Raw genomic sequence first — 24,533 nt, 5'->3', positions numbered from 1 at the left:
ATAGTTCCACTCTTATCTATCTGACCGGTCCAATGTTGTTTCTGTTTGCGGTCTGTCATCCTCCCTTTCCGACGTACAGTTTGGTGTGTCACAAGGCTCCATTCTGTTTGTTCTCTATACAAGGCTGATTTCCACCATTGTCAATCATCATTCATTGTCCCACCACAGCTTTTCCGATGACAACCAGCTGTATCTGTCGGGACCTCCGTCTCTCCTTCCTGTTGTCTCACACAGGAAAAAGATATGAAAAGTACTGCTTTAGCCTCTACAACAAACAAAGCAAAGGAGACCCAAGTGTACTAATATTGCAAGATTCATCAAACGAGGATGACTAACCAATACTCCGTGATGAGGTTGTAACAGCAGTGGAGTTGCTAAAATGTGGCAAGGCAGCAGGCATCAACAACGTACCTGCAAAACTTTTGAAACATGGCAGAGAAGCCTTAATTGACATTCTTGCTTTAACTGCAACAAAATCTGGCGCACAGGCATATGGCCTAGAACATGGACCCAGTCACTTATTTTCACCCTCCACAAGGAAGGAATTTTCCAACACTGCCAGAGCTACCACACCATCAGTTTGATTAGCCATACTAGCAAAGCAGTGCTCAAAATCATTCTGAACAGATTACAGCTGCAGTATAGCTGAAGAACAAGCTAGATTCCACAAAGGCAGAAGTACCGTTGAACAGATCTTTAACATGCATACCCTTTGCAACAAACATCTTCAACATCAGAGAGAATTCTACCACATCTTCATAGACTTCAAGAAGGTGTATGACAGGCTTTGGCAGGAAGCACTGTGGGCCACAATGAAAAAAAAAAAAAGGTCCAAAGCTTATCAGCACCATCCAGCTACAAAACTCCAAAGTGGTGATTGTGGTTCTCACAAAGGGTACTATTGGAGAGTGCAGAGTTCCATACTCAAAATGTCAGTGAATTTTTTTTTATACACTTACCCGTTTTTTTGTGAAAATTCCCTGGCAACTAGGATTTAGTTATATGCCAAATTTCTAGGTAGGCTTAGGGTCAAATTAAAGAAAGAACAAACTCACACACACACACACACACACACACACACACACACACACACACACACACACACACACAGACAAAAAAAAGACACACACACATAACTTAACTTCAAGATTTGTTTAGCTCACTTGCTTTTTTATTAACAAAGTAATGCAAATATATATGTCTAGTGGCACAAGCCTGTTATAAGACTGGAGAATCAAGCAAAGACGGTGTTTAACCTTTGCATGCTGTGTGCAGCTGGACGAGGTATTGACAGAGCGAATGCAAGAGCTGAAGTCCAGCCATCAGCAGCAACTGGAGCGTTTACAACAAGAGCAGGATACAGCACTTCGCCGCATGCAAATGGACATGCAGGAAAAGGTGGGTCATCTACAGAACATGCAGGTGTAATTGGGTCATCTACAAGACAAAAGGGAAAAGGTATGTCATCTACAGAACATACAGATGTAAGTGGGTCATCAACAGGACATGCAGGTGTAAGTGGTCATCTAAAGGACATGCAAGCGTAAATGGGTCATCTAAACAACATGCAGGTGGAAATGGATCATCAAAAGGACATGCAGGTGTAAGTGGGTCATCCAAGGGACATGCAGGTGTAAGTGGGTCATCTTAAGGATAAGCAGGTATAAGTGGTTCATCTACAGGACATGTGGGTGTTAGTGAGTCATCTAAGGGACATGCAGGAGTTAGTGGGTCATCTAAGAACACGCCGGTGTAAAAGTGTCAACAACCATCTACCTAAAGATCTAGTCATCAACCCCATCTACATGCAGCTTTTGTTCAAATGTGTGTGTGTGTGTGTGTGAGAGAGAGAGAGAGAGAGAGAGAGAGAGAGTGTGCGCGCGCGCACGCGCGCGCGCGCGTGTGTGTGTGTGTGCATGTGTGAGTATGCACAAGTTTTTAGATTGATATGAACTTGTTTGTATCCTTATTTCTACTGTATCTGTGTTTGTGTATGATTTTCGGTTTATGTTTGTACCTTGTTATGTACTATCCCCCCCAGTATTCCTTGTGACCCTGGTACACTTGGTAATAAAGATATATTCTATTCTATTCTGTTGGACATGCAAGTTTAAGTGGGTCATCTACTGAACATGCAGGTGTAAAAGGGTCATCTACAGGACATGAGGGAAAAGGTTTGTTATCAACAGAACATATAGATGTAAGTGGGTCATCAACAGGACATGCAGGTGTAAGTGGGTCATCGTAAGGATAAGCAGGTGCAAATGGTTCATTTACAGGACATGTGGGTGTTAGCGGAGATTAGAAAAGAGAGATAAACCACTTGCAGAAATTGCTGAAGCCAGGCAGCCTGCGCCGCGACACGCATTCATTATTCATGAGCTGCCTTTGCCCCGCCCAAACGAAAGGAAAGCGTCAGTCGAACGCAGTCTCCTGAGTGATTTTATAATTTGGATTACACCTTTTTTCCCTTTTCTGTTTGCTTCATCCCACACAGATGTCAAACTCAATTTTGTTGTGAATAACATTCCTAAATATTTATATGTATTGGTTACTTTTATTTCCCTATCACCACAGCACCATTTTTCACGAGTCGAAAGATGACCTCCATTGCGGAAAACTATAATATTGGTCTAATCGAGATTCACTGTTTGTTGTAGTCTGTCTGTTTCTTGCTTAAGGGCATTTAATTGATTTTGTAACCCTATGGGTGTGTCAGACAAGAGAACAACATCATCAGCAAATAGCATTAAGAGCAAATCTGTTGCGCCAGGTATCATTTGTATTCCATGTCTCCCCTTCTTTGATAACTCCACTGCCAATTCACCGATGAAAAAGGAAAACAGCTGTGTGCTTGGCATACAACCTTGTTTAACCCCTCTTGGACACTGAAAAAAGTCTGAATAAATACCTTTGTCACGAACACATACAAGTACAGAATCGTAGATGCTTTTAACAGCCATGTAAAACTCCCGAGAGAGAGAGACAGAGACAGAGACTTAGAGAGAGAGATAGAGCACAATACAACGGTCTGCTCGGGCAACATGAAGCGTTCGTATATATATGAATTATATATATGATTATGTACATTTAGATTTACATACTGATAGATCTATATGAAATTATGTATATATGTATTCATGTATGTATGTATAGACAGATGTTAGAAGAGAGACAGAGCTGAATATGTGTTTTATGTTTTGATATATATATATATATATTTTTTTTTTTTTAAGAAATGGTGATGTAAACCAGAAAGCGTGAAGAAAAAGTAGCGTTACGAAAACACAGTTCAATAATTTATAACTGTCTCTCTCATGTGCAACATTGCGCTCAGAGAGGGGGGGGAGTTGGTGGTGGGGGGAGCTGCTTTATTTTCTTTTTATATTATCTATATTCAAGCAGATGCAAACGTGCTAAAAACCAAAGCAAAAATGAATCGGTTTTCATTGTATACAGCGAATCTTACTACACGTGGGAAATTCCAGGCGTAACTTATCTTTCGCTTTACTGCAGCTGAACCGTCAGAACCGACCAGTTTCCTTCGGGTGGGGAAGGAGAGGGTGATTTACCCCCACCCTTCCGCACTGCGTGTGTGCCCCAAAACGGCTTCAGCACTGTTATAGTCAGAAAGAAGGGGCCTGCCGCGAGTGGTTTATCTCTCTTTTCTAATCTCCGGTGTTAGTGAGTCATATGAGGGACATGCAGGTGTTATTGGGTCATCTACAGGACATGCAGGTGTTACTGGGTCATCTAAGGGACATGCAGGTGTTAGTGGGTCATCTAAGGGACATGCAAGTGGTTTTTTTTTAGTTGTTTTTTTTAGGAGAAATCAGTGGATGCCTAAAAGTTCTGCAAATGAGCAGGATAGTTTCAGCATCCCTGGAAGGTTCTTTCTGTTGTTGTTTTTTCTTCTTTTTTTTGTTGTTGTTTTTTTTGTTTTGTTGTTGTTGTTGTTGTTGTCCTTTTTTTAAAATCTTTTTTTATTGCCTTTTTTATCTTTTTGTTGTTTTTTTGTTTGTTTTTTGTTCGTTCCATCGTCGTTTTTCTCCTTTCTGTTGTATTTTCTTTCTTTTTTTTCTTTCTTTTTTTTTCTCATATTTTTAATCTGTCTTCTTCCCAATGACATGTTCAAACACTTACAAGACCATGCAACATATATTACACATACATGATGGTTTCACACAAAATCATATTGCCTGAAAGAGAAGCATGGTATACATACACACACACACCCTCTCTCACTCACTCTCTGTCTCCTTTACTCACTCAGTCCCCTCCCTCTCCACAAGCTCTACACCTAAGTACAATAATATGTATGTGCACACTGAATACTGCCCTCAGGATTTTTTGTGGGCCTGACAGTGTTCTGGTATCTTAACGGATACTGATCATAGGTTACATAGGTTGAGCTCTGATTCAAAGATAAGGTCAAGATTTTTGCACTTGCCGTATTTAAATTTGGGGATGGACAGTTTTGCTATTAACAATATCGTATTGATTTCCTTTCATTTTCCATCAGTTGGACTTGGAATGTCCATTTTTGTTGTACCAAACAGCTACTTTTTCATCCACGGGAATCAGTGTATCGTAGAATGTGAGAATGAGTTGTTTCACATGTTTCCAAAAGGAGGAAAATTTGGGGCAGGAGTAAAAGCCATGTTCAGTGTAATCGGTTTCTTGGCACCAGTTACATCTATTTGTGTTCATTACACCCATTTTGGCAAGCAGAATATTCGTTTGGTAAATATTGTGTATGAATTTGAGGTGAAGTAACCTCAGTCGTGATTCTTTCGTACATTCATATGCTAATTTGAAGTAGTCGCTTATATTGATGTCTAGCTTACGTTTCCAAAACTGAGCTGCACATATTTCATGGTTTTGTTTTCGGGCAAATATTTTCCTGATTTGTTTATTTGACAAGGTATTGAGGTTCCCCTCTTTTGTTGCAATGTCGTTTGGATTTTCATCGTTGTGGACATCATTAGCTAGATGGAGTTTCCATGTTTGTGGGATTGAGTTTATTATGGCATTGTATTTGAAAAGAAGGCCAGGGTCAGTGCCTACTTTACGCACTATTTCTTCATACGTCATTATATTTCCATGCTGCCAAAGGTCCTGCATGACACGGATGCCGCCTTTACTCCATTTGGGAAAGTGTAGCGCATTTCCTTTGTATTTTATATTTCTGTTCTTCCATAACGGTTCTGTTTTTATGTTTTCTATCGGTCTGTCTTCGTTAAAGGTGGCCACTGTTTTTATTACATCTCTCCAAAAGACTGACTGCACTTTTTCTAGTTTTTTAATTTCTTTGGGTGAAACGTTACGCTTGAAACTGCTGTGACTATCTTGAAAGGGGGACATGTTGTATCTCATCAGAATGCTCCAGTGAGATTTTGCCTCTTTAAGGAGTCTGGCTGCCCATTTCACCAAGAACATTTGCTGCTGGTGTTCGATGTTGATCATGTTTAAACCACCATGTTCTTTGTCAAGGCTGAGAACACCTCTTTATTTTTTCAAATGCTTTTTTATTATTAAACTTTTTTTCCAAAGAAATCTGTACATTAATGTGTTAATGGTGTTCAGAACTTTAATGGGTACAGACTGTAGGACGTGAGAGAATTGTGACAATAAGAAAGTTTTTGCCAGAATAACTTTACCATATAGAGACGGGTTTCTGCATTCCCATTGTTTTATCACCTTAGTTATTTTTTCAACTCTGGATTTCCAGTTTTCTTCGATTTCTGAAATTTCCATTTCTGCTGAGAAATATATCTCCAGAAGTTTCAGTCTGTCGGATCCCATGGGAATGCCATTTATTTCACCTGTTTCATGTTTTCTTGACCCTAGCCACATGCCCTCAGATTTATTTTTATTTAACTTCAGGCCTGAATACTCCTTGAACTGCGTTACAATATCTGTAGCTATTTGAATAGCTTGTTCACCTTTAAGGGTTAATGTTGTATCATCTGCAAACTGTTTTATTTTAGAGTTGTAGCTGTGGTTGCACACATCGTCATGCGGAGTTAGGTCTTCTTCTTCTTCCTCGTTCGCCTCCCGTTAGATGATCTTCTTCTTCTTCCTCGTTCGCCTCCCATTAGATGAGCAGCCCAGTGTCCTTGATGAAGGGTGCCGTCTGTCGCAGCTCCTCCAGGGTGCTGTACAGCTTGGCTTCCACTGCTGTCGGTGTTGGCCAGTACTTTCTCCTGGATGCTGCATGCGTCGTACAGTCTTGAAGGATGTGGTCGGTTGTCATTGGTCCCTCACCACAAGGGCACTCTCCACTCTGTCCAATGCCAAATTTTGTGTGGATGTGGTGGAGCAGGCGGTTGTGTCCAGCCCTTAGGCGGAAGATCTTGACCTGTTCCCGTCGTTCCAGCAAATGGTATCTGTTTTCTGGGTTATATTTGGGGTGCTGGAGGCACCACTTTTTTCCTTGCTGTGCCTTGATGATTGTCTTGATTTTATCGTATGACACCAGTTTGTTGGCCTGCTCCTTTTGTGCACCGTCTTTTGCCAGAATGTCCGCTTTTTCGTTGCCTCTGATGCCACAGTGTGCTGGTACCCATTTTATCACCACTTTCTCCACTCTGGCACTCAGGGCAACAAGGGCTGAAGTGAGATGGCTCTGTTCTTTGCAGCGGGAGTTCTTGAGGGCTTGGAGCATGGAGAGAGCATCTGAGAACACCACCACCTGCCCTGTTGTTCTTGTGGAGTTCTGCGAGACTGTTGTGGCTGCCTCACAGAGGGCTTCTCGCTCAGCTCGGAAGTTGGTGGAGTATTTTCCTGTTGGGATTGCATGTTCTTCATCTCCGTCTTTGTATCAGAGGAAGATTCCAGCTCCACCATCTCTCGTTGCTTCTGTGGCGGAGCCATCTGTAAAGACATGGGTCCAGTCTTCCTGTGGGTACTGGTTGCAGATGTACTCCATGGCCAGGGCCTTCCTTTGGGTGTCTGATTGTGTTCCTCTCTTCTCCACTCCGGGAATGCTGGTGACGACTGTTGGGAATACCTGCCTCTTCCAAGATGGGTTGGTGACATTTGCTGGGATAGGCTTTGCTTCGTGTTCCATGAAGACTGGGGTTTGTCTTTCAAGGCGTCTTGACTGGTGGATGAAGCTGCCTCTTTTCAGCCGGCTCTTGGTGGGTCTGCTCATTCTGTTGTTCATTGGATGGTTTTCAAGGCGTTTGAATTTTGCTGCCTGGATGAGGATCTTTGTGTCCCTTCTGTCCTCCAATGACTGTAGCCCAGTGGTCTCCTCCATCTTCAGGATTGGGGTGGATCTCATGGCGCCAGTTATGACACGCTGAGCTTGGTTCTGTATCTTGTTGAGATGGTCGAGGTTAGACTTTGCAGCTGATGCCCATGCTGATGTCCCGTACTCAACTACAGGTCGGACTCTCCCCATATAGAGTCTCTTCAGGATACGTTCATCAGCCCCCCAGTCCGTCCCTGCAAGTTTCTTCATGATCGCCAGTCTCAGCTTGGCCCTGCTACAGCATCTGGTGATCTGCTGTTTCCAAGTGAGCCTGCGGTCAAAGGTCACTCCCAGGTAGGTAGGTGTGGGTTCCTCTGCAAGCCTTTAGTTGTTCAGTGTCAACTTCACCTCTTGCTTCTTGCTGGATAGGCTGAAGACTGTGTAGGTTGTTTTGCTTGAGTTGACAAAGACAAGCCATTCCTTGGTCCAGTTGCTGATCTTGTTGAGCGCAGTCTGGAGGCGTACCTGTGCTGTAGTGGTGTACTCTTCAGAGCACCAGAATACCAGGTCATCTGTGTAGATCGCTCCTCAGACCCCTCTTGGCAGTTCTCTGATGATGAGGAACAGCGTTGGCGAAAGGACTCCTCCTTGTGGTACTCCCTGTCTCAGCACCTTCTTGCTCTTCTGGCCCTGAATCTTAGGACACCACCAGTTCTCTGGCCTACAGAACCTACTTTTCGGAACTGTGCCACAAATTCCCCACTTTTCAAGGCATCTTCACTGACGGTTCCAAGTCGGAGGACGGAGTCGCCGCATCTGCGTTCTGTCCCGCCTTTCCTGACCGGCCCTCAACGGAACACATCCTGTCTGACAGCTCGGTATACACCGCGGAACTGACCGCACTGGTCCTGGGGTTAAAAATGGTTCTCTCTTCCAAACAGAAGAGATTCATGATCTTTTCCGACTCCTTGTCAGCCCTGGAGGCGATCGCCTGCAGGAATATCACTCATCCCAAACTGCTGGAATTTTATGAAACTTTTACTCTCGCAACGAAGAAAGGATACGAGGTTGTGTTGGCCTGGGTTCCCGGACATGTTGGCATTCGTGGTAACGAAAGGGCGGACCTGCTGGCCAGGAACGCTGTAAAGAAAGAATTGTCCAGATCCTTGGTACCCTATACAGACATGAAGCGGAAGGTCAATACTTACGTTAAGGATCTTTGGCAAGAGAAGTGGAACACCCAGACGGACAACAAGCTCTTCCAGATCCGTCCGGACCTAAAAGAGACCCTCCCTTCGGGGGTGAAGAACAGAAAGGAGGAATCTGTGCTGTGCAGACTGCGTACGGGGCACACTTTTTTTACTCATTCTTACTTGTTGAAGGGGGAGGAGGCCCCTCGATGCGTTCCCTGTGACGAGCCTCTCACCGTGAAACACGTGCTCCTTGACTGTTGGGATCTGCATGACGTTAGACGCAGACATTACACGGCGGTTTCTTTGAAGACTTTGTTTCGTGATGTCCCTCCGTGGGCGCTGATGGACTTCTTAAAAGAAGTGAACCTTTTTAACCAGATTTGAAGGTTTTAAACTATGGAAGTTTTTTTTTAACTTTGGAGTGGAAAGTTTGAAGTGGTGACTCGTTTTAATTGGTTGTTTTTTTTAGCCTTGTAGTAGTAATTGACGCGGCGATAGCCTTGAGATGGCCTTAGTGGTCGGCGAGGCTCTAAGCACCATAATTTCATTTCATTTTTTTGGCCCTGAATCTTGACTCGGGCTTGGCAGTTGTGTAGGTACTGGCTGATCCAGGTGTCCATCCTCCCAGACACACCACATCGCCATAGTTTGAGCCTGAGTCCGTCCTTCCAGACTTTGTCGAACGTCTTCTCCATGTCAATCCAGACAGCAAGTGTTCTTCTTTTCTTGGAATGCGTCCTCAGTGCTTTGAGTGATGAATGTTATCTGGTCTTCTGTTGATCTGTGTTGGCGGAAGCCTGCCTGTTCAGGGCTCAGCAGCTGATACTTCTCTAGGTGCCAGACAAGCCTAGTGTTGACAAGTCTCTCCATCAGCTTTCCTAAGCAGCTTGTAAGGCTGATGGGTCTGTAGCTGTCAACCTTCGACTTGTCCTTTCCATTTTTGTGAATGGGGATCATGTCTGCTTCCCTCCAACACTGTGGTACTGATCCTATCTTCCAGCTGGAGTTGAAGATTGTTAGAAGGACTGCCTTGCTCTTCATCCCAAGATGCAGAATCATTTCATTTGTGATTCCGTCTGGTCCAGGTGACTTCTTCAGGTTGAGGCTCTGCAACGCTTCCTCCAGCTCTTTCTCTGTGAAAGCTGTGGTCATGACTTCCTCTTGGGGCTCTTTCTCATGAAGTTCACCTTGGGCCCTGTGCACTGCAGCTGTATGTTCAGGAGGGATTCCAGATTGCTGATGTTTTCATAGACGTCTATGAAGTAGTCTGCTGCTTTCTTTCCAGAGAGGTAATTTCCATTCTCTTGTATTGTTATTGTGGTGTGACTTGTTGTTTCGTTGCTGAGGGTTCTAGCCAGTTTCCACAGCTTGCTACCATCCTTGTCGAGATTTAGGCTTTCAGTTTTCTGTTGCCATCTTTTTCTTGCAGCTTGTGCGCAGGACAGCTTGTATCCGGCAGTTACTTCCTTCAGCGCTATGTTGTTCTCCAGTGATGGCTGCTTTTCTGCTTGGTCCCTGGCTTCTGTAACAGCATCTTCCAGATTCTGGAGTTCCTCCATCCAGTAGGGCTTGTAGTCTTTGCGTGCTTCTCTTGGGATGGATTCTATAGCAGCTTTCAAGACGGTGTTTGTGAAGTCTTGAACTATCTTGTTTGAGTCCTTCTGCCTGATGTTGTTTGGCTTTGTGTATGTATCTGTGAGGGTCTTAAAGAGAGTCCAGTCCACCTTTCTGTAATTCCAGCGGGGAAAACACTTTGCTTGAGGAGCCTGCAAGTTGAGGTTGATAGAGAGTTTTATGGGCTTGTGGTCACTTCCTCCAAGCTGGTTGAGGACGGTTCTTGTGGTCCTGACGAACAGGTCGTTGGTGACGAACGCTAGATATGGTGTTGATGTGGTCATCCAGCATCTAGAGTAGAAGGTGGGTTCATCATCTTCTTGGTTGATGAGATGAAGTTGTGTGTCAATCTCCCAATCCTCAACTTCTTCGCCTCTCCTGTCCGTCTCCTCATAGCCCCATCTCTCTGAGTGACTGTTGAAATCTCCCACCACCACGCAGTTGTTGTCTGGGATGTAGGGGAAAGATCATGATCTTGAGGGCAATAGACATTGTAGATCCTGATGTTGTGTTCTTTAAAAGACTATATCAACCACTTGGATCTCTGCCTGTTGATTGGTGTTGACCTTGAGTTCTTGTGCGTCGATGGAATTCCACACCAAGACAAGCACCCCTCCTTTGTTTGGTTTAAACAAAATTTATTCAGTAAATATGTCACACATGTACAGATAGACAGCAGAGCAACAACAAGCTAATAGCTTATATCGTGCTAAAAAATGTGATTAAATACGTTGTTTCGTTTGACGGTTGGTGGACACTACACAATTGCAGTTATGTTGAAATACACATTTTCCAGCTGCATATAAATGACAGTCATTGCAGACATACATTGTTCCCCCCACCCCCCCACCCCCTTTTTTTTGTTTGTTTGTTTTTTTTGAGCCGCCGTGGAGATTAATATATTTAAAAAATCAACAATGAATATAAACATCATTTTTAAGATACTGTGTTCACAACAGAAAGCAGAAAAAGGTAAGAAAAACAAGAAGTCAATGAATAAGATAAAGAAATCAGAGAAGAAAAAAAAGAAGAAAAAAGAAGAAAAAGATACACATGGAGAGGGAATAACATTACACACAATCATTCTTGATTAGACCGACTAGACAGGAAGTATGGAAAGATTACATGTTCAATATAGAAGATATAGTGAGTCACACCTACACACCTAGAACAGTGTATGTAAGTAATCTGTAAACCATTCAAGTAGTTTCGCTCTAATACCATTCACTTTCAGTTTGTAAATAAGTCCTTTGTGCTAAACACAATCAAATGCTTTTGATATATCAAGATATACTGCTTGTGTTGTAACTTTACGATCAGATGAAAGACATACGTCATCATATATACATAACAGTTGATTCACGGTGGAATCACCAGGGATAAACCCAGACTGTGAGGGGGAAATAAATGTTATTAATTACCAGGAAATTGAAAGTATGTTGGTGAATACACCTTTCAAAAACTTTGCCCACTCAACTAAGCAGTGAAATTGGGCGATAATTGTTACAAGATACTTTTTTATGTAAAGGGTTTACATGAGCAGTTTTCCATACCTGAGCAAACTTAGCTTCGTCAAGACTTCTGTTAACAAGAGAGGTCAAGGGATCTAAAATAACTGGAAGTGATGCAATCAATAACGTATTATGAATTAGATTGGGTCCTACTGCTTTATTCTTGTTTAAATTGAGAATAACTTCTTTCACACACATAGTGGTTAATATTATTTCTTTTAGTTCAGGAATGCGGAAAGGTATATTGGGCAGTTCATCATCCTCACCTTCCAAAGTGGACTGATCAGTGAAAAAGTTGTTGAAAACGTCTGCCTTTTCTTTGTTTCTATGATAAATATTGCCGTTGTATAAAATTGGGGGGATTTCATTCAAGTCTGTGCCTTTCTTTTTAAGAAACAATTTAACTAGTTTCCACCATTCCTTCTTACCAAAAGTGGATGAATTTGAAACTTTATGCTCTAATTCTGCAATATAATTGAGTTTCCATTGTTTTTCTTTTGCTACAACAAAATTACGAAATCATCTAAATTCGAGCCAGTCTTTTGGTTTATTGCTGTGTTTAGCTATGCTATAGAGTTGCTTGCGTTCATCTATTAGAAATCTTATTTCATCTGTCATCCAGGGTACATCGTTGGGGTGGACAGTGATAGTTTTAGTTGGCATGCATGTTTTTGCTGTGTCCATTAGAATTTGAGAAAACATCTCAGCACTTTCATCTACAGATGTGTTGCGAATAACATCGTCCCAGTCAACATGACTCAACAAACTGCAAAATTGTTCCACCTCTAATTTACTGTAATTATATATTGTTCTTCTAAAAGACCGCTCTTTCGCTACAGTGTCTTCTGATGATGGGGCAATAATAATAATAATGGTATTTATATAGCGCTGGATCTTGTGCAGAGACAAATCAAAGCGCTTTTGCACCAGTCATTCACACGCAAGGAACACTGTGATCACTACATACTGCTGGTAAAACTTCAGTAGATTTTATAATGCTGGGACTTTGAGTCATGATCAGATCTAAGCAGGACGTGTGTGCCTCAGTAATTCTTGTTGGTTCACTGATTAGCTGCGTAAGCTGATAACGATTCATGATTGATACTAAGTGAGGTGAAGGTGTACTTAAGATGTCAGTGTTGAAGTCACCCATAATTAAAAATTTTGATGATGTGTTATTGACATTATGTATACTTTCTTCTATCAAATCCCAGTAATTTACATTTGAATTGGGTGGTCTATAAAAAAGATCCAATTAGCAAACTACATTGGTCCAACTTTGTTTCAACCCAAACAGCTTCTAGATTATTTGTATTTGTATTTGTATTTGTATTTCTTTTTATCACAACAGATTTCTCTGTGTGAAATTCAGGCTGCTCTCCCCAGGGAGAGCACGTCGCTACACTACAGCGCCACCCATTTTTTTGTATTTTTTCCTGCGTGCAGTTATTTTTGTTTTTCCTATCGAAGTGGATTTTTCTACATAATTTTGCCAGGAACAACCCTTTTGTTGCCGTGGGTTCTTTTACGTGCGCTAAGTGCATGCTGCACCCGGGACCTCAGTTTATCGTCTCATCCGAATGACTAGCGTCCAGACCACCACTCAAGGTCTAGTGGAGGGGGAGAAGATATTGGCGGCTGAGCCGTGATTCAAACCAGCGCGCTCAGATTCTCTCGCTTCCTAGGCGGACGCGTTACCTCTAGGCCATCACTCCACATGTGGAGGTCTAGCTATGCTTTAATCTCCACATCACCTGATAGAAGTAATAGTAAATACTGAATAATGGTAGTATGGTTAGCCTTTTCCCCGCTGGTTTCAGACATAGCAGGATAACAATCATGGGACAGGATATTCCTATCAAAACTATCTTTAAAGTATTTACATGCGTAACCATGAATGGTAAAATGCATCATCAAAGAAACTATTACATTAAGTGGATCATGCAGGCATGATAATGTAAGAAATTGCATGATATTAGAATCATTAACAAACAATAATTTCCTGTTTGTTGTCAGGCTCTGATATAATAACACCCAACCCTAGCGCGGTACATATTTAGATCAATTGCCATTTAAGTTATTGTACTCTGCAGTACAGAAAACAGGAAGATGGCTAGGGCTGAATCTGAAAACTCTCCATGTATCTTGAAAAAGAGTACAAAAATCCAAAGTTCTAAAGTTGCTATGGAAGCTAAAACGACATACAAACACACCAACAAGTAGAATACATAAAGACATGCTTACTGCATGAGCAATGAAGAATATATATATATATATAAATGGAAACAGCATGACATAACACAAAATTACTCATTATTGAAAAAGAACAATTTCAACAAAAAGAGTTAGGTGTACTCCCGAAATATATTAACACAAACCTTCTTGGTTTGACACAATCTCAGTAAAATTAACGTGAAAAACTCATTTTCACAACATTCTTAGAACAGGTGGATGACTGCTGCGAAAGCGCTATGATTTGTCTCTGCACAAGATTCAGCGCTATATAAATATAATAATCAATTAATTTTCCTGGCTGGAAAATGGGTTCACCCTTCTGACATATCCCCACCACTATTCACCCTTCCCCCTCCTTCGCAAACGCATGCACTTCCATCCACGCACGTGCATGCACAAGCACCGCATATACAAATGCAGTACGTACGCTCTGATTCCGCACAAAAGCTTGCGACTGACATAAGAATTTGTTAACCAGTGAACAAATCAAAGAGATTTGTCCACACACATGGGTCAAACGATCAACAGGTTACATCAGCATGTATTGACAAAAAGATTTGGGCGGCAGGAAAAAGCATATCGATATTAAGTCAATATCATGACTTATGTATGAACACATCTGGACTTCACATTCTATTCCTTTCTCAGCTGCATTACTTTTTATTGACTCACTTGTGTAAACAAAGTGAGTCTATGTTTTAACCCGGTGTTCGGTTGTCTGTGTGTGTGTGTCTGTGTGTCCGTGGTAAACTTTAACATTGCCATTTTCTCTGCAAATACTTTGTCAGTTGAAACCAAATTTGACATAAAAATAGGAAAAATTCAGTTCTTTCCAGTCAACTTGTTTAAAACAATATTGTACCTCTGGGATGGGCACAAATTTTTTTTTAAAGAATCCAAATTATATGCAAACTGAATTTACTGTTATATATATATGTTGGTTTTTTTTTTATTCTCTAAACTTGGCACTTTGATCTGATATTCTGACACAACAACAAGAGCAGTCATTTTTATCATTTTTTGTTCAGACAGGAGCTTCTTTTGCTAAGCATGGAAGTTATATTTATTTTGCATGTCTTTGGTGCAGATAGTAAAAAAAGGGAAATTAATCTGTAATTAATGCTTGGGGGGTTAATTTGCTTTAAACTGATCTTTCTCATCTTAAACATTACATTTTGAAATTATACTCAGTACATACAAAGCTTGTGTGTTTTACTCTCAGTATACAGGGCTTTCACTATGTTCATTCACCCAAGTGGTCTTTTTCGGAAAATACTAAAATCAATACGATGAGTGGACTTTATAGATCTATCGGCTGAGCCCTGAAGGTCATGGGCAAAAATCAACTGTGTACACATATTTATACATATTCAAAGCGCGTGCTTGCAAGCTTGAAGGGTGACATTTTGTTTCAAGTAGTTGACCTGCCCATTCAATCCAATATTCAATCAACAATACGCGATAACATGTGATGGAAAGTTGGAGAAGAAGACCGTTAAATATTTATTCAGAGAAAGATTTGTGAACGCCTCATCACTTACTGGATTATGCCCTAAACTGCTATAAAAATATCCACAGAATCAGTCGGAATTCACAGTTAAAAATAATAAACCATGAGAGTTAATACCCTTGAATTGATGAAACGTAAAACTGAGATTTCCAGTCTTGACTTTTCTCTAAATGAAGTCCTTTTCACTTCATATGACGTTTAGAAGTACTTGTACTTGGCTCTACATGTTATTAGTTTAACAAAATACTCAATTTCCATATCAACTTTAAAACTATAAAACTAGAATGAACATAAAAGAGAAATTGAATCGACCATGTCAGCCGGGTGTAACTAAACTTGTACATCTATCTAGATCCAGAGAAAATGGCTAAATGTTGAAGTGTGATTGCAGCGATAGCCATGTCTCCTTTACCGCGGACTTAAAAATAATTTTTAATTGCCCTTAAAGATTTTTTTAATGCCCAAGATACACCAGAATAATATGATTTAAACAGTGTTCTCACTGCGAATACCGCAATCAGTTTATCGCCCTTTAAAAAAGCATGTTTAAATATTATATTTTTGAACGTCAGTTAACCTCTTGACTGCGCTGTTGACCGCATTACAGAAAATACAGTCTGCTAACCATTAAATTAGCTCCCCTGAGAGCTCTTTATCTCCTGAGTTCCATAAGCTAAAATTATTCATTGGATTGTCATATTTATGGCGAAAGTTTTGCAAGTTTGTACGAAGCTCAAGTTGTTTTTGCAAAGCCATGGCTGAACGCAGACAAACCCCAACACTTGCACTTGTATTGAAAGAATTCTTTCGCGATGCAAACAGTAGAGATGAAGATTGTGGACTGAATGAGACAGAACTGCGTGAAGTTGATGCCGAAGACGCTGATTTTGACAGTGGAGGGGGGTGGGAGGTGGCGTTGTTTGACGAAACTGAAGACAAACAAGCTCAGCTGATTCAAGATGCAGGTGGGTGTTTTCGAGGTTTGTCAGTTTATTATTTGCTTTCTGTTTGTTGTAACAATGAATATGACTGCATTGTGTGTGTTTTGAATGTGTTAGCTGTGGTAAGTGGCTTCGTCAGTCACTGATCAGTGTGTGTGAGTGAGAGTCAGTCACGTGGGTACTGTGTCTGACCATCACAGCCCAGGGGGGCGTGGCTTGCTGGCTGGCTCATTGTTGATGACAGCGTGTGTCGCTCGCCTGCAGCTTTCTGTGTGTTCGTTCCTGAGTGTGTATTGGTTTGTTGTTGTTGTTGTTGTTGTTAGAGAGAGAGAGAGGGGGGAGGGGGGGGAAGAGATGATGTTTATAAAACTGAAATCAGATAATGATATACAGAACTGTATGCCAAAATTACTTTGTAAATGCAACACTTGTAGAAGTGTGTGTGTGTGTTTGTGTGTGTGTGTGTGTGTGTTGTCATTTTGTTTTGTATGAGAGAGAATGAAGGGGGTGTGGCGTACCATGAACCAGTTTCAGTGTGTGTGTGTTTTGGGGGTTTGGGGTGGGGGGTGGGGTAGGTATGTGTGTGTTTGTATTTCAGCTTCTGAAAACAATCAGAAATAAAATGGTACCATTTCATGATCTTTTTATATGTAAAAAACAAAAAAACAACAACAAAAACCCAAAACCCAACAGACTTAGTCTTTTATGCAATGTGTTTCAGGTATGCAGCATGCTGATGATCATGATGTTCATCCTGGACTATCTGGAGTTGACAACTTGCCACAAACCTACAACTGAAGACCAGCAGCAGCAAGACCAAAAGGCAGTAAACAAGCCTCCAGCAATTCTGGATTACAACAAAAACATGGGTGCCATGGACCATCATGACCAACAGCTGCAGCCCTACGATGTCACAAGGAAAACCCTGAAATGGTACAAATAGTTGTGTGTGCATTTTCTACAAATTGCCATGCTGAATGCACACATCCTCTACAAAAAAGCAGGCAACAGCAGTACATTCCTGGACTTCAGAAGGATGTAATTAGTGCCATGATTTTTGGTGACCAAGACACTGCTAAAGATGACCACGCTGTTTGTCTTGTGTGGACGATACTTCATCCCACCTACCCCACAGAAGGCCTGGCCACAAAGGAGGTGCAGAGTCTGCTGGAAGAAAGGACAAAGAAAGGGTGTGGGGTTCTACTGCCCAGACTGCCCCAGCAAACCAGCATTGTGTCTTGACGACTGTTTCTGCAAGTACCCCACACAGCGTTTTTACTGGCGGTAGATCCTGGGTGAGTACACCCTTCTCATTCTTTGTGTGGACTGTGTTGGAGTCTTATGCACCTGGACACTGTTGCTCAGCCTTGACAGTGTGTGTGGTTGATCACAACAGTCACAAGAAAGACAGGTTGATAACCAGGTTGATATTGTAGCACCTACATGATGGAATGACAGTCCCAATTTTTTTTTATTAATGCATTTGATGGAATTTTTCTGTCAGATTGACTCATTATTTGAACATGTGAGTATCAAAAACAAAATCTTGGTTCATTTTCCTTTCATTTGATATATACTTTTATGCACTTATCTTCAGTACTTTTTGAAATATAAGCAAATTAAAATCATTGGCGTGTTTTTCTGAAAATTTTCTCAGCATAGGCCATAGCAAAACGTACTAGCAGTGAAGGGGTTAAGGAGTCACCATAGTGTAATGGGTAAGACAGTTTCTTCTCACCTGAACACGCGGGGTTCGAATCTGCCGTTAGGACTTTTTTTTTCTTTTTCTTTTAACTCGAAGCTTTATAATAACAAATGCAGAACACATTTTAACTATTAGATTTTTTTTTTTAAAGTGTATCACAAGTGAGTCTTGAAAGCCTTGCCTCTCTTGTTATCTTTTTTTAATTATTATTATTATTTATTTATTTTATAATTAAAAAAAAAAATTTTTTTTACTCCTTTTGGTCCTGACATGGTGTATTACATTTGAGGGCAGGCACACAGCTGCTACTCTCTTCCACATACTTCTCTTTTCTCATAGGTACGTTGCATACTGCATATCCGATATCGTAACAAGAATTTGTATATATACATACACCGCAATACATAATTATTACAACATACAAGCATATAAGTACATTAAGCATGTATGCACACACACATGCACTCGCACACACACGCACATACCATGGCCCACCCCCCCACCCCCCACCCCCCACACACACACACCAAAAGTAATTTTCATAGATACAAAACGAATCACAATTTCCACTCATCTATTTCATCGCAGATATAAGTTACACCGTTCAATACGTGCACGCGCCTTTTTGTGTCTGCAAATGCATCGTGATAATCCATGTTACTGTCTCAATGACGATGACAGGCACAGACTATACTCATGGTAACAGACACACTACATATCATATGACACTGGCTGTGAGCAATTATTTCATGAAATCTTGGTTGGTGACTGCATATGCATATATGTGCTCACGTAGGTAGTGCCTATGTGCATGTTCATTTTTCTGTGTTACACACACACAGACACACACACACACATATGCGCATGTGTTCCTTTGACTCCCTTCCCACCAACCCCCCCCCCCCCCCACACACACACACACACACACGCACACACACACACACACACACGCACACTCCCACACCCCGCCCTTTTTCTTTCCTCTGTCACTTAATTGATCTGCTTCAGCCAGCTATACCAACTGAATTTATGTGAAGATAAATAATGAAGATGGAAAAGATAAATAACAGATCCTAACGGCTAAAGATGACAATTTGCTCTTTTCTGGTTCAAATTAATATCAGTGATCTACTCGGAACCAAAATGCCGCACTTCACGTTTGGTGGTCACATGGAAGGTAGTCTCTCCTCGTTTAACAAAGATCGCCCCATTGTAAACCCATGTGTTACCGATCTTCATTTGGCGTTTATAGTTGCGAGCCATCCAGGCGATCTCGGCCCTTTCTTTGGTGAGGTCGTGGTTCACATAGAGACGTAGAGCTGCAGTGCCAGATCCGCCAGGCCGTGATGCTGATGGTTGTGTGGACCGAGTGAGAAGGGGCCAGTCGGCATTGGGAAACAGCTTCCTGATGTCCACTGTCTGTAGTTTCTTCCTTGCCCCCATCAACACAGACTTGTGTCTGTAGGATGTGAACTTAACCAGGATGGGACGGCTTTTGGCATCCCCTTCACACATCTTTCTGCCGACACAATGGCTTCTGTCTATCATGTCGTCTGTTAGTTCAGCATGCACTTCCCTCAAAATCTTCTTAACATTGTTTTCCGTTGGCTCTCCTTTCATCTCAGGCACAGAGCTGGTCCTTACGGAATTCCATCTTCCATACTGTTCTAGTTCGTCCACTTTGTCTTGGAGTTTTAGGATCTCCCGGTCCTTGGCTTCGACAGCAGTGTGCAGTTCCTTGATCGTTGATCGTAAGCAATGTATCTCACTGCAGAGTGGATCTAAGACCTGTGCTGCGACTGCTTTGGAGATCATTTCCAATATATTGGGATCTCCAAGTGCCGCCTTGAGCTCCTCTATGATCTCCTTGTGATCTGCTCTGGCATAGTTCAGATTGTCTTGGAGTGTGCTCGACAGAAAGTCAGTGTTGATGATCATTTCATCATTTTCAAGATCGGCCACACTGGCATCAGACGCAAAACAAGACTGTTTCTCAGTATCATCTTGTAGAGGGGATGAAGCAGGACGTTTGTCTCTTTTCTGTTCAGCCATGTTTACTCAAATATCAGTGAACAAAGTATAAAGTATAATTAACTGCTATAATCAGCAACAAAAAAGAGCAGTCACTAGTACTCGGATGTTACAGAAATGCTACGACTAGCACAGCACAGCACAGCACAGCACTTTCGTTTTCAGACATCTTGTGTGAAGCTGAACCGAAATAACGTAGGCTTAGCTTTCATATCATGACGGGATGGCAACATCTATTTTTGTGAACACCTGTGAGATCTGTTTGAAGCCCGTGATTTGACAAACACACACACACAGCAAGCTCTCCAATATCTGGTACAGAACGATCAGTGGGAATGTCACACCAGTTACGGATGAAAAAAAAGTCACGGACAGAACATACCAGAACATACCAGCACGTGCAACTTTAAACAGCAGAAAACAAGACGATGAGAACAGAATCAGCATGACACAGCGATTTATGTTTTGAAATGTTCGAAAATTTGAAAAGTTCGGTTCTTCATCAGTCAGTTGCAGAGCAACCTGTAGGTACTAACCTCATTTGTCACCCTGCCATGATAGATCAAACACTATGCACTTCACTGTAACTTAATCTTAACTCAATTCATGCTGCAAAATATCAAACTTGTCAAACATTCCGGGAGCACACACACACCTGTTATCACACAGCCGCCATCTTGCCAATGTTTTCTTTGTTTCTTTCCTCCCGGTCCAACCTGATGGTCTCGTAACCCTTCACTTGAAAGCAATGGTTTACGGTCAAATGTGTCTCTTGGACACATGCAATATCAATATTTTCTTGGTGTATCCTTTCTGCCAGGCCAAGTTTCTTCTTATGCACCTCTTCTGCATTCCACTGGAGAATGTTGAGCGTTCTGGGTGGTACTGTTTGCTTGGTCCCAGCAGGAGGATGAGGTCTCCTTCGTTGCATGGGCATGCGGAATTTCCTTGTCCGACCACCGGTTGCTTGGGGTGGGCCCCTTTGAGGCATAGGGCTTGGCTCCCGGCCTCCCCAGCAGGTCTCCAAAAGTCAAGCACCACATTGAGATTCTGTGGACTGCATCATCATGGAAGCATGGATGCGTGGTTTCGTGGTTTAAATTGCGCCAGTGGCCTGATACCACCGTCTCCAGCTGGAGTTTTCTTTCGGGGTGCGTCACCCTAAGCTCATGGCCCATACGTCCTGCCCTGTGAGTACAGGGGGGATTGTTTCTCCGAGGGTCCCACCCTGGGGCGAGAGGTTATAACACGCCTCTTGACCACATAATGAACCTGTCATAGGACACATTGGGTATTTCAATGAGGACAACAGCACCACCTGTTGACCCACCCCGTCCTGGTAGGAACATCGCCAGTTGGTCCGGGACTGCTTATTCGGCCAGACAAGCCTGACTTATATCACAGCTAACCCCCATATCTGAGGGCCGTTCCCCTATCTGCCTCCCGGTTGCCCCACTACTGAAATGGGAGCAGCCTGGTTCCGGGTCCGGGGAGTTAGGTCAATCCCTTGAATATCTTTATTACTTCTAATTCGAATCACCAGTATTTCTACTGCATGTACAAAAAGAAGAGGGCTGAGGGGGCATCTCTGTCTGAGCTCTATTTCTGTTAGAAACCAATCAGACAACCACCCACCATTATGAACACAGCTTAGTGTCTTGTTCATTATGGTTGAAACACAATTTGTGAACCTTGGGCCAAAGTTAAAAATATCTAAGGCTTCGATGATACATTTTTTTGATAATGTATCAAAAGCCTTGGAGAAATCAAGGGCAATGAGAGTCCCTGGTTGATTGGTTGTGTTCAGGTATTTTGTGAGATATCAAAAAATCTCAAATGGACTGTGATGTTTCTACCTTTTATGAAACCTACTTGATCTTCCTTTACAACTGATTTTATTACATTTTGGAGCCTCATGGCCAGTGCTTTCGTAAATATTTGTAGTCTGTGTTTGCAAGAGTAATTGGTCTATAATTTGCGAGGTTATTTCTGTCCAAGTCATTACCTTTGTGAACTAAAGTTATGATTCCTTTTTTCATTGAAGAAGGTTTTCTCCTTTCTTAAGTGCATCTGTAATACAACGATGGAATGGCATTTTTAATTTGTCCCAGAATGTTTTGTAGAATGCTGGTGTCAAGCTATCGCTACCAGGTGCAGAGTCTTTGTTTAAATTAGTAGGGGCTAGTGTCAGCTCGTCCAAAGTTATTTCTTTTTCACATTGATCTTTTTCTTCTTCTGTAAGTACTGGATAATCTTCATTACTCAGGAAATGGTCTTTTATATGTCTTCCTCTTCCTATGGATATGTCCTTCTTGCATAGTTTGTGTAAACTTTCTCAATCTGGTTCAGTATTGTCTGTGAATTGTCTGTCATGTTATAATGTTCGCAGCTCCTTTGATCTTTTCAAGGCGGAGAAAATATTTTGTGTTTTTTTCACCATCTTCTATCCATTTGGCTCTTGAGCAGATCTGAGCACCTCTTGCTTCGTTTAATTCTTGTAGTTCTATTTCTTTTCTTAGTTGCCCAGCTTTCATAAACATATCTTTATCATGAATGTTCTGATGTAGTTTTTGTTCTATCTCGTGTAGCATTTTGATTTTGGCGTGTTTATTGGGAGATCGATTTTTTGGCGGTTTTTGAATAGCTTATGCAAAATGACTTATATCTAACCTTAAACATTTTCCAGGTCTTTTGTGGGTTTCCTTCTTGAGATTGTGAAAAATGCGAATCTATAAATGTGCTTGTTTCTTCTAGAAACCGTTCCTGAGATAGGAGTGAGTTGTTAAATTTCCAGTATCCTGGATCTCTTTGAAACTTGTTTGGACTAAATATTGCTTTCACAAGTTTATGGTCTGAGTGAGGGAATAATTCAATGTCTGCTTTTTTCACAAGTGTAATGGAGGTAGTGTTGCTGAAAATATAATCAATTCTTCCAGCTGTAAAAGGAGCAGATCTTGACCAAGTGTATTCTTTGGCATCTGGATGGATAGACCTCTATGTATCTTTCAAGTCAAAAGAGGATAACATTTCTAGAAGGGCTTCTTTTTCTCGTTGTGAGTGAGGCTTGCCGGCTATGTTATCAAGAGTATGTATTGTTGTGTTAAAATCACCCAGAACCCACAGGTGGTTGTAGTCTTGCTTATGTAACAAGTTGCCGAGTTGGTTAATGAATGATATTTTGTCAACAGTCGTATTGGGTGCATGCATAGCAGTTAGCTATGATAGTTGATTTGTTGTCATGTACAATTCTTATTAACAATATTCTCTCTGTTGCTTCGATGAGTTCTGCATGAATCTGTTTATGGCTGGAAATGAGTATTACAAGTCCATTGCTTCTGTTAATACCTACACAATAGAATACACTTCCAGACCACTGCGCATTAATTTGGGACAATATATCATCTGTCACGTATGTTTCCTGCAAACATGCAATGTCTAACTTTTGTTTTCTGAGGAAGTCAAATACTACTTTCCTTTTTAGGTTATTTCTAAGCCCTCGAATATTTAGAGTACCAATGCATATATCATTATTCATATTTGAAAATGTGGTATCAGTTTTTCAACTTTCTGATGCGGAAATTATAATCATCAATCGTTAATCAAAAGTCCATTAATCAAAGCCGAAGGTCGCGAGGGAGAGGTCAGGCTGGTTGGGAGAGAACACGTGTCAAGTGTAAAACCCCTCCTCTGACATGCTTTCCGCCTCTGCCTCTCCGTTGTGTTCTGGCCGTGTCAGGACAGCGGGCCTTTTGTTTTCTGGGAGACTTTGACATGAGGTAGGGGGAGACTCGCTCCTTTCCCTCTTTTTTCTGGCGCTGCTTGCTGTGCCGTGAGCAGGCTTCGCGTGGCTGGTTTCCTTAATTTTCTTTGCCGCATCGCTGGCGCGCACTGGTGGCTGTACACGGGATGTTGGTGTGGTGCTGCTCTGAGCACTGGGCATTTCCTCACCCACTTCTTTGTGCTCGTTGGTTTCTTCAGACTGCTCTGCTGCTGCTCCCTCCTCCTCTGTAGCAGGGGGCACAACAGAGGGGCAGTCACACATTTTGTGTCCCTGTTGTAAACATCCCCTGCACACCACCTCTCCCTCACAGTTTGCTGCCAGGTGTCCGTCCTGTAGACACATTTTACTAGTTTATGTTTTTGCTCCTTATGGTAGAGAGCCACGCTGAACACATCAAGTTTTAAGACTGGTCGCAGAGGTGTGCTCAGCACAGAGATGAACACAAACCTGCAGCCAGTCTCAAAATGTGTCAGCCGTCCATCGGGGTTCCTCGCTAACTTATTTCGAAGTGAGGATCTGATCTCCAATCCTAGCTTCTGCAATGCGGCTTCAATGTCTTTGTTGTCCACACTGAGAGGTACATTGTTTATCCACAGTTTGGTGGTTGGTTTCTCATCAGTCTGGTCTCTGATAACGAAAGGATTTTTGTCCAGGAGAGAGACACGTGCTCCCCTGAACAAGAACCCCACCATCAAGAGCTTGTCTCTGGTTTCATTAGTTTTCGGATAAATCTGCCACAGACCACGTACATGCTGAGCACCACGGATTGTCTCACGCCCACAAACTGCTTCCGCAGCTACACATACATCGTAGA

General features: G+C 41.9%; 1 protein-coding gene across 1 annotated transcript in view; it reads left to right on the top strand.

The window, feature by feature from the left end:
• LOC143283547 (uncharacterized) overlaps positions 1–24,533 on the top strand; it is a 150,337-nt gene that overhangs the window by 10,665 nt on the left and 115,139 nt on the right. The window contains exon 4 of the mRNA XM_076589791.1: positions 1,276–1,398. Within this exon, the coding sequence (XP_076445906.1) occupies positions 1,276–1,398 (123 nt within the window). The remainder of the gene's footprint in view (positions 1–1,275; positions 1,399–24,533) is intronic.

This window comes from Babylonia areolata, chromosome 6 (genome assembly GCF_041734735.1).
Source record: "Babylonia areolata isolate BAREFJ2019XMU chromosome 6, ASM4173473v1, whole genome shotgun sequence".
NCBI classification, from domain to species: Eukaryota; Metazoa; Mollusca; class Gastropoda; order Neogastropoda; family Buccinidae; genus Babylonia; species Babylonia areolata.
The sequence above is the reverse complement of the archived record's forward strand: the minus strand, read 5'-3'. Positions and strand labels throughout refer to the sequence as shown.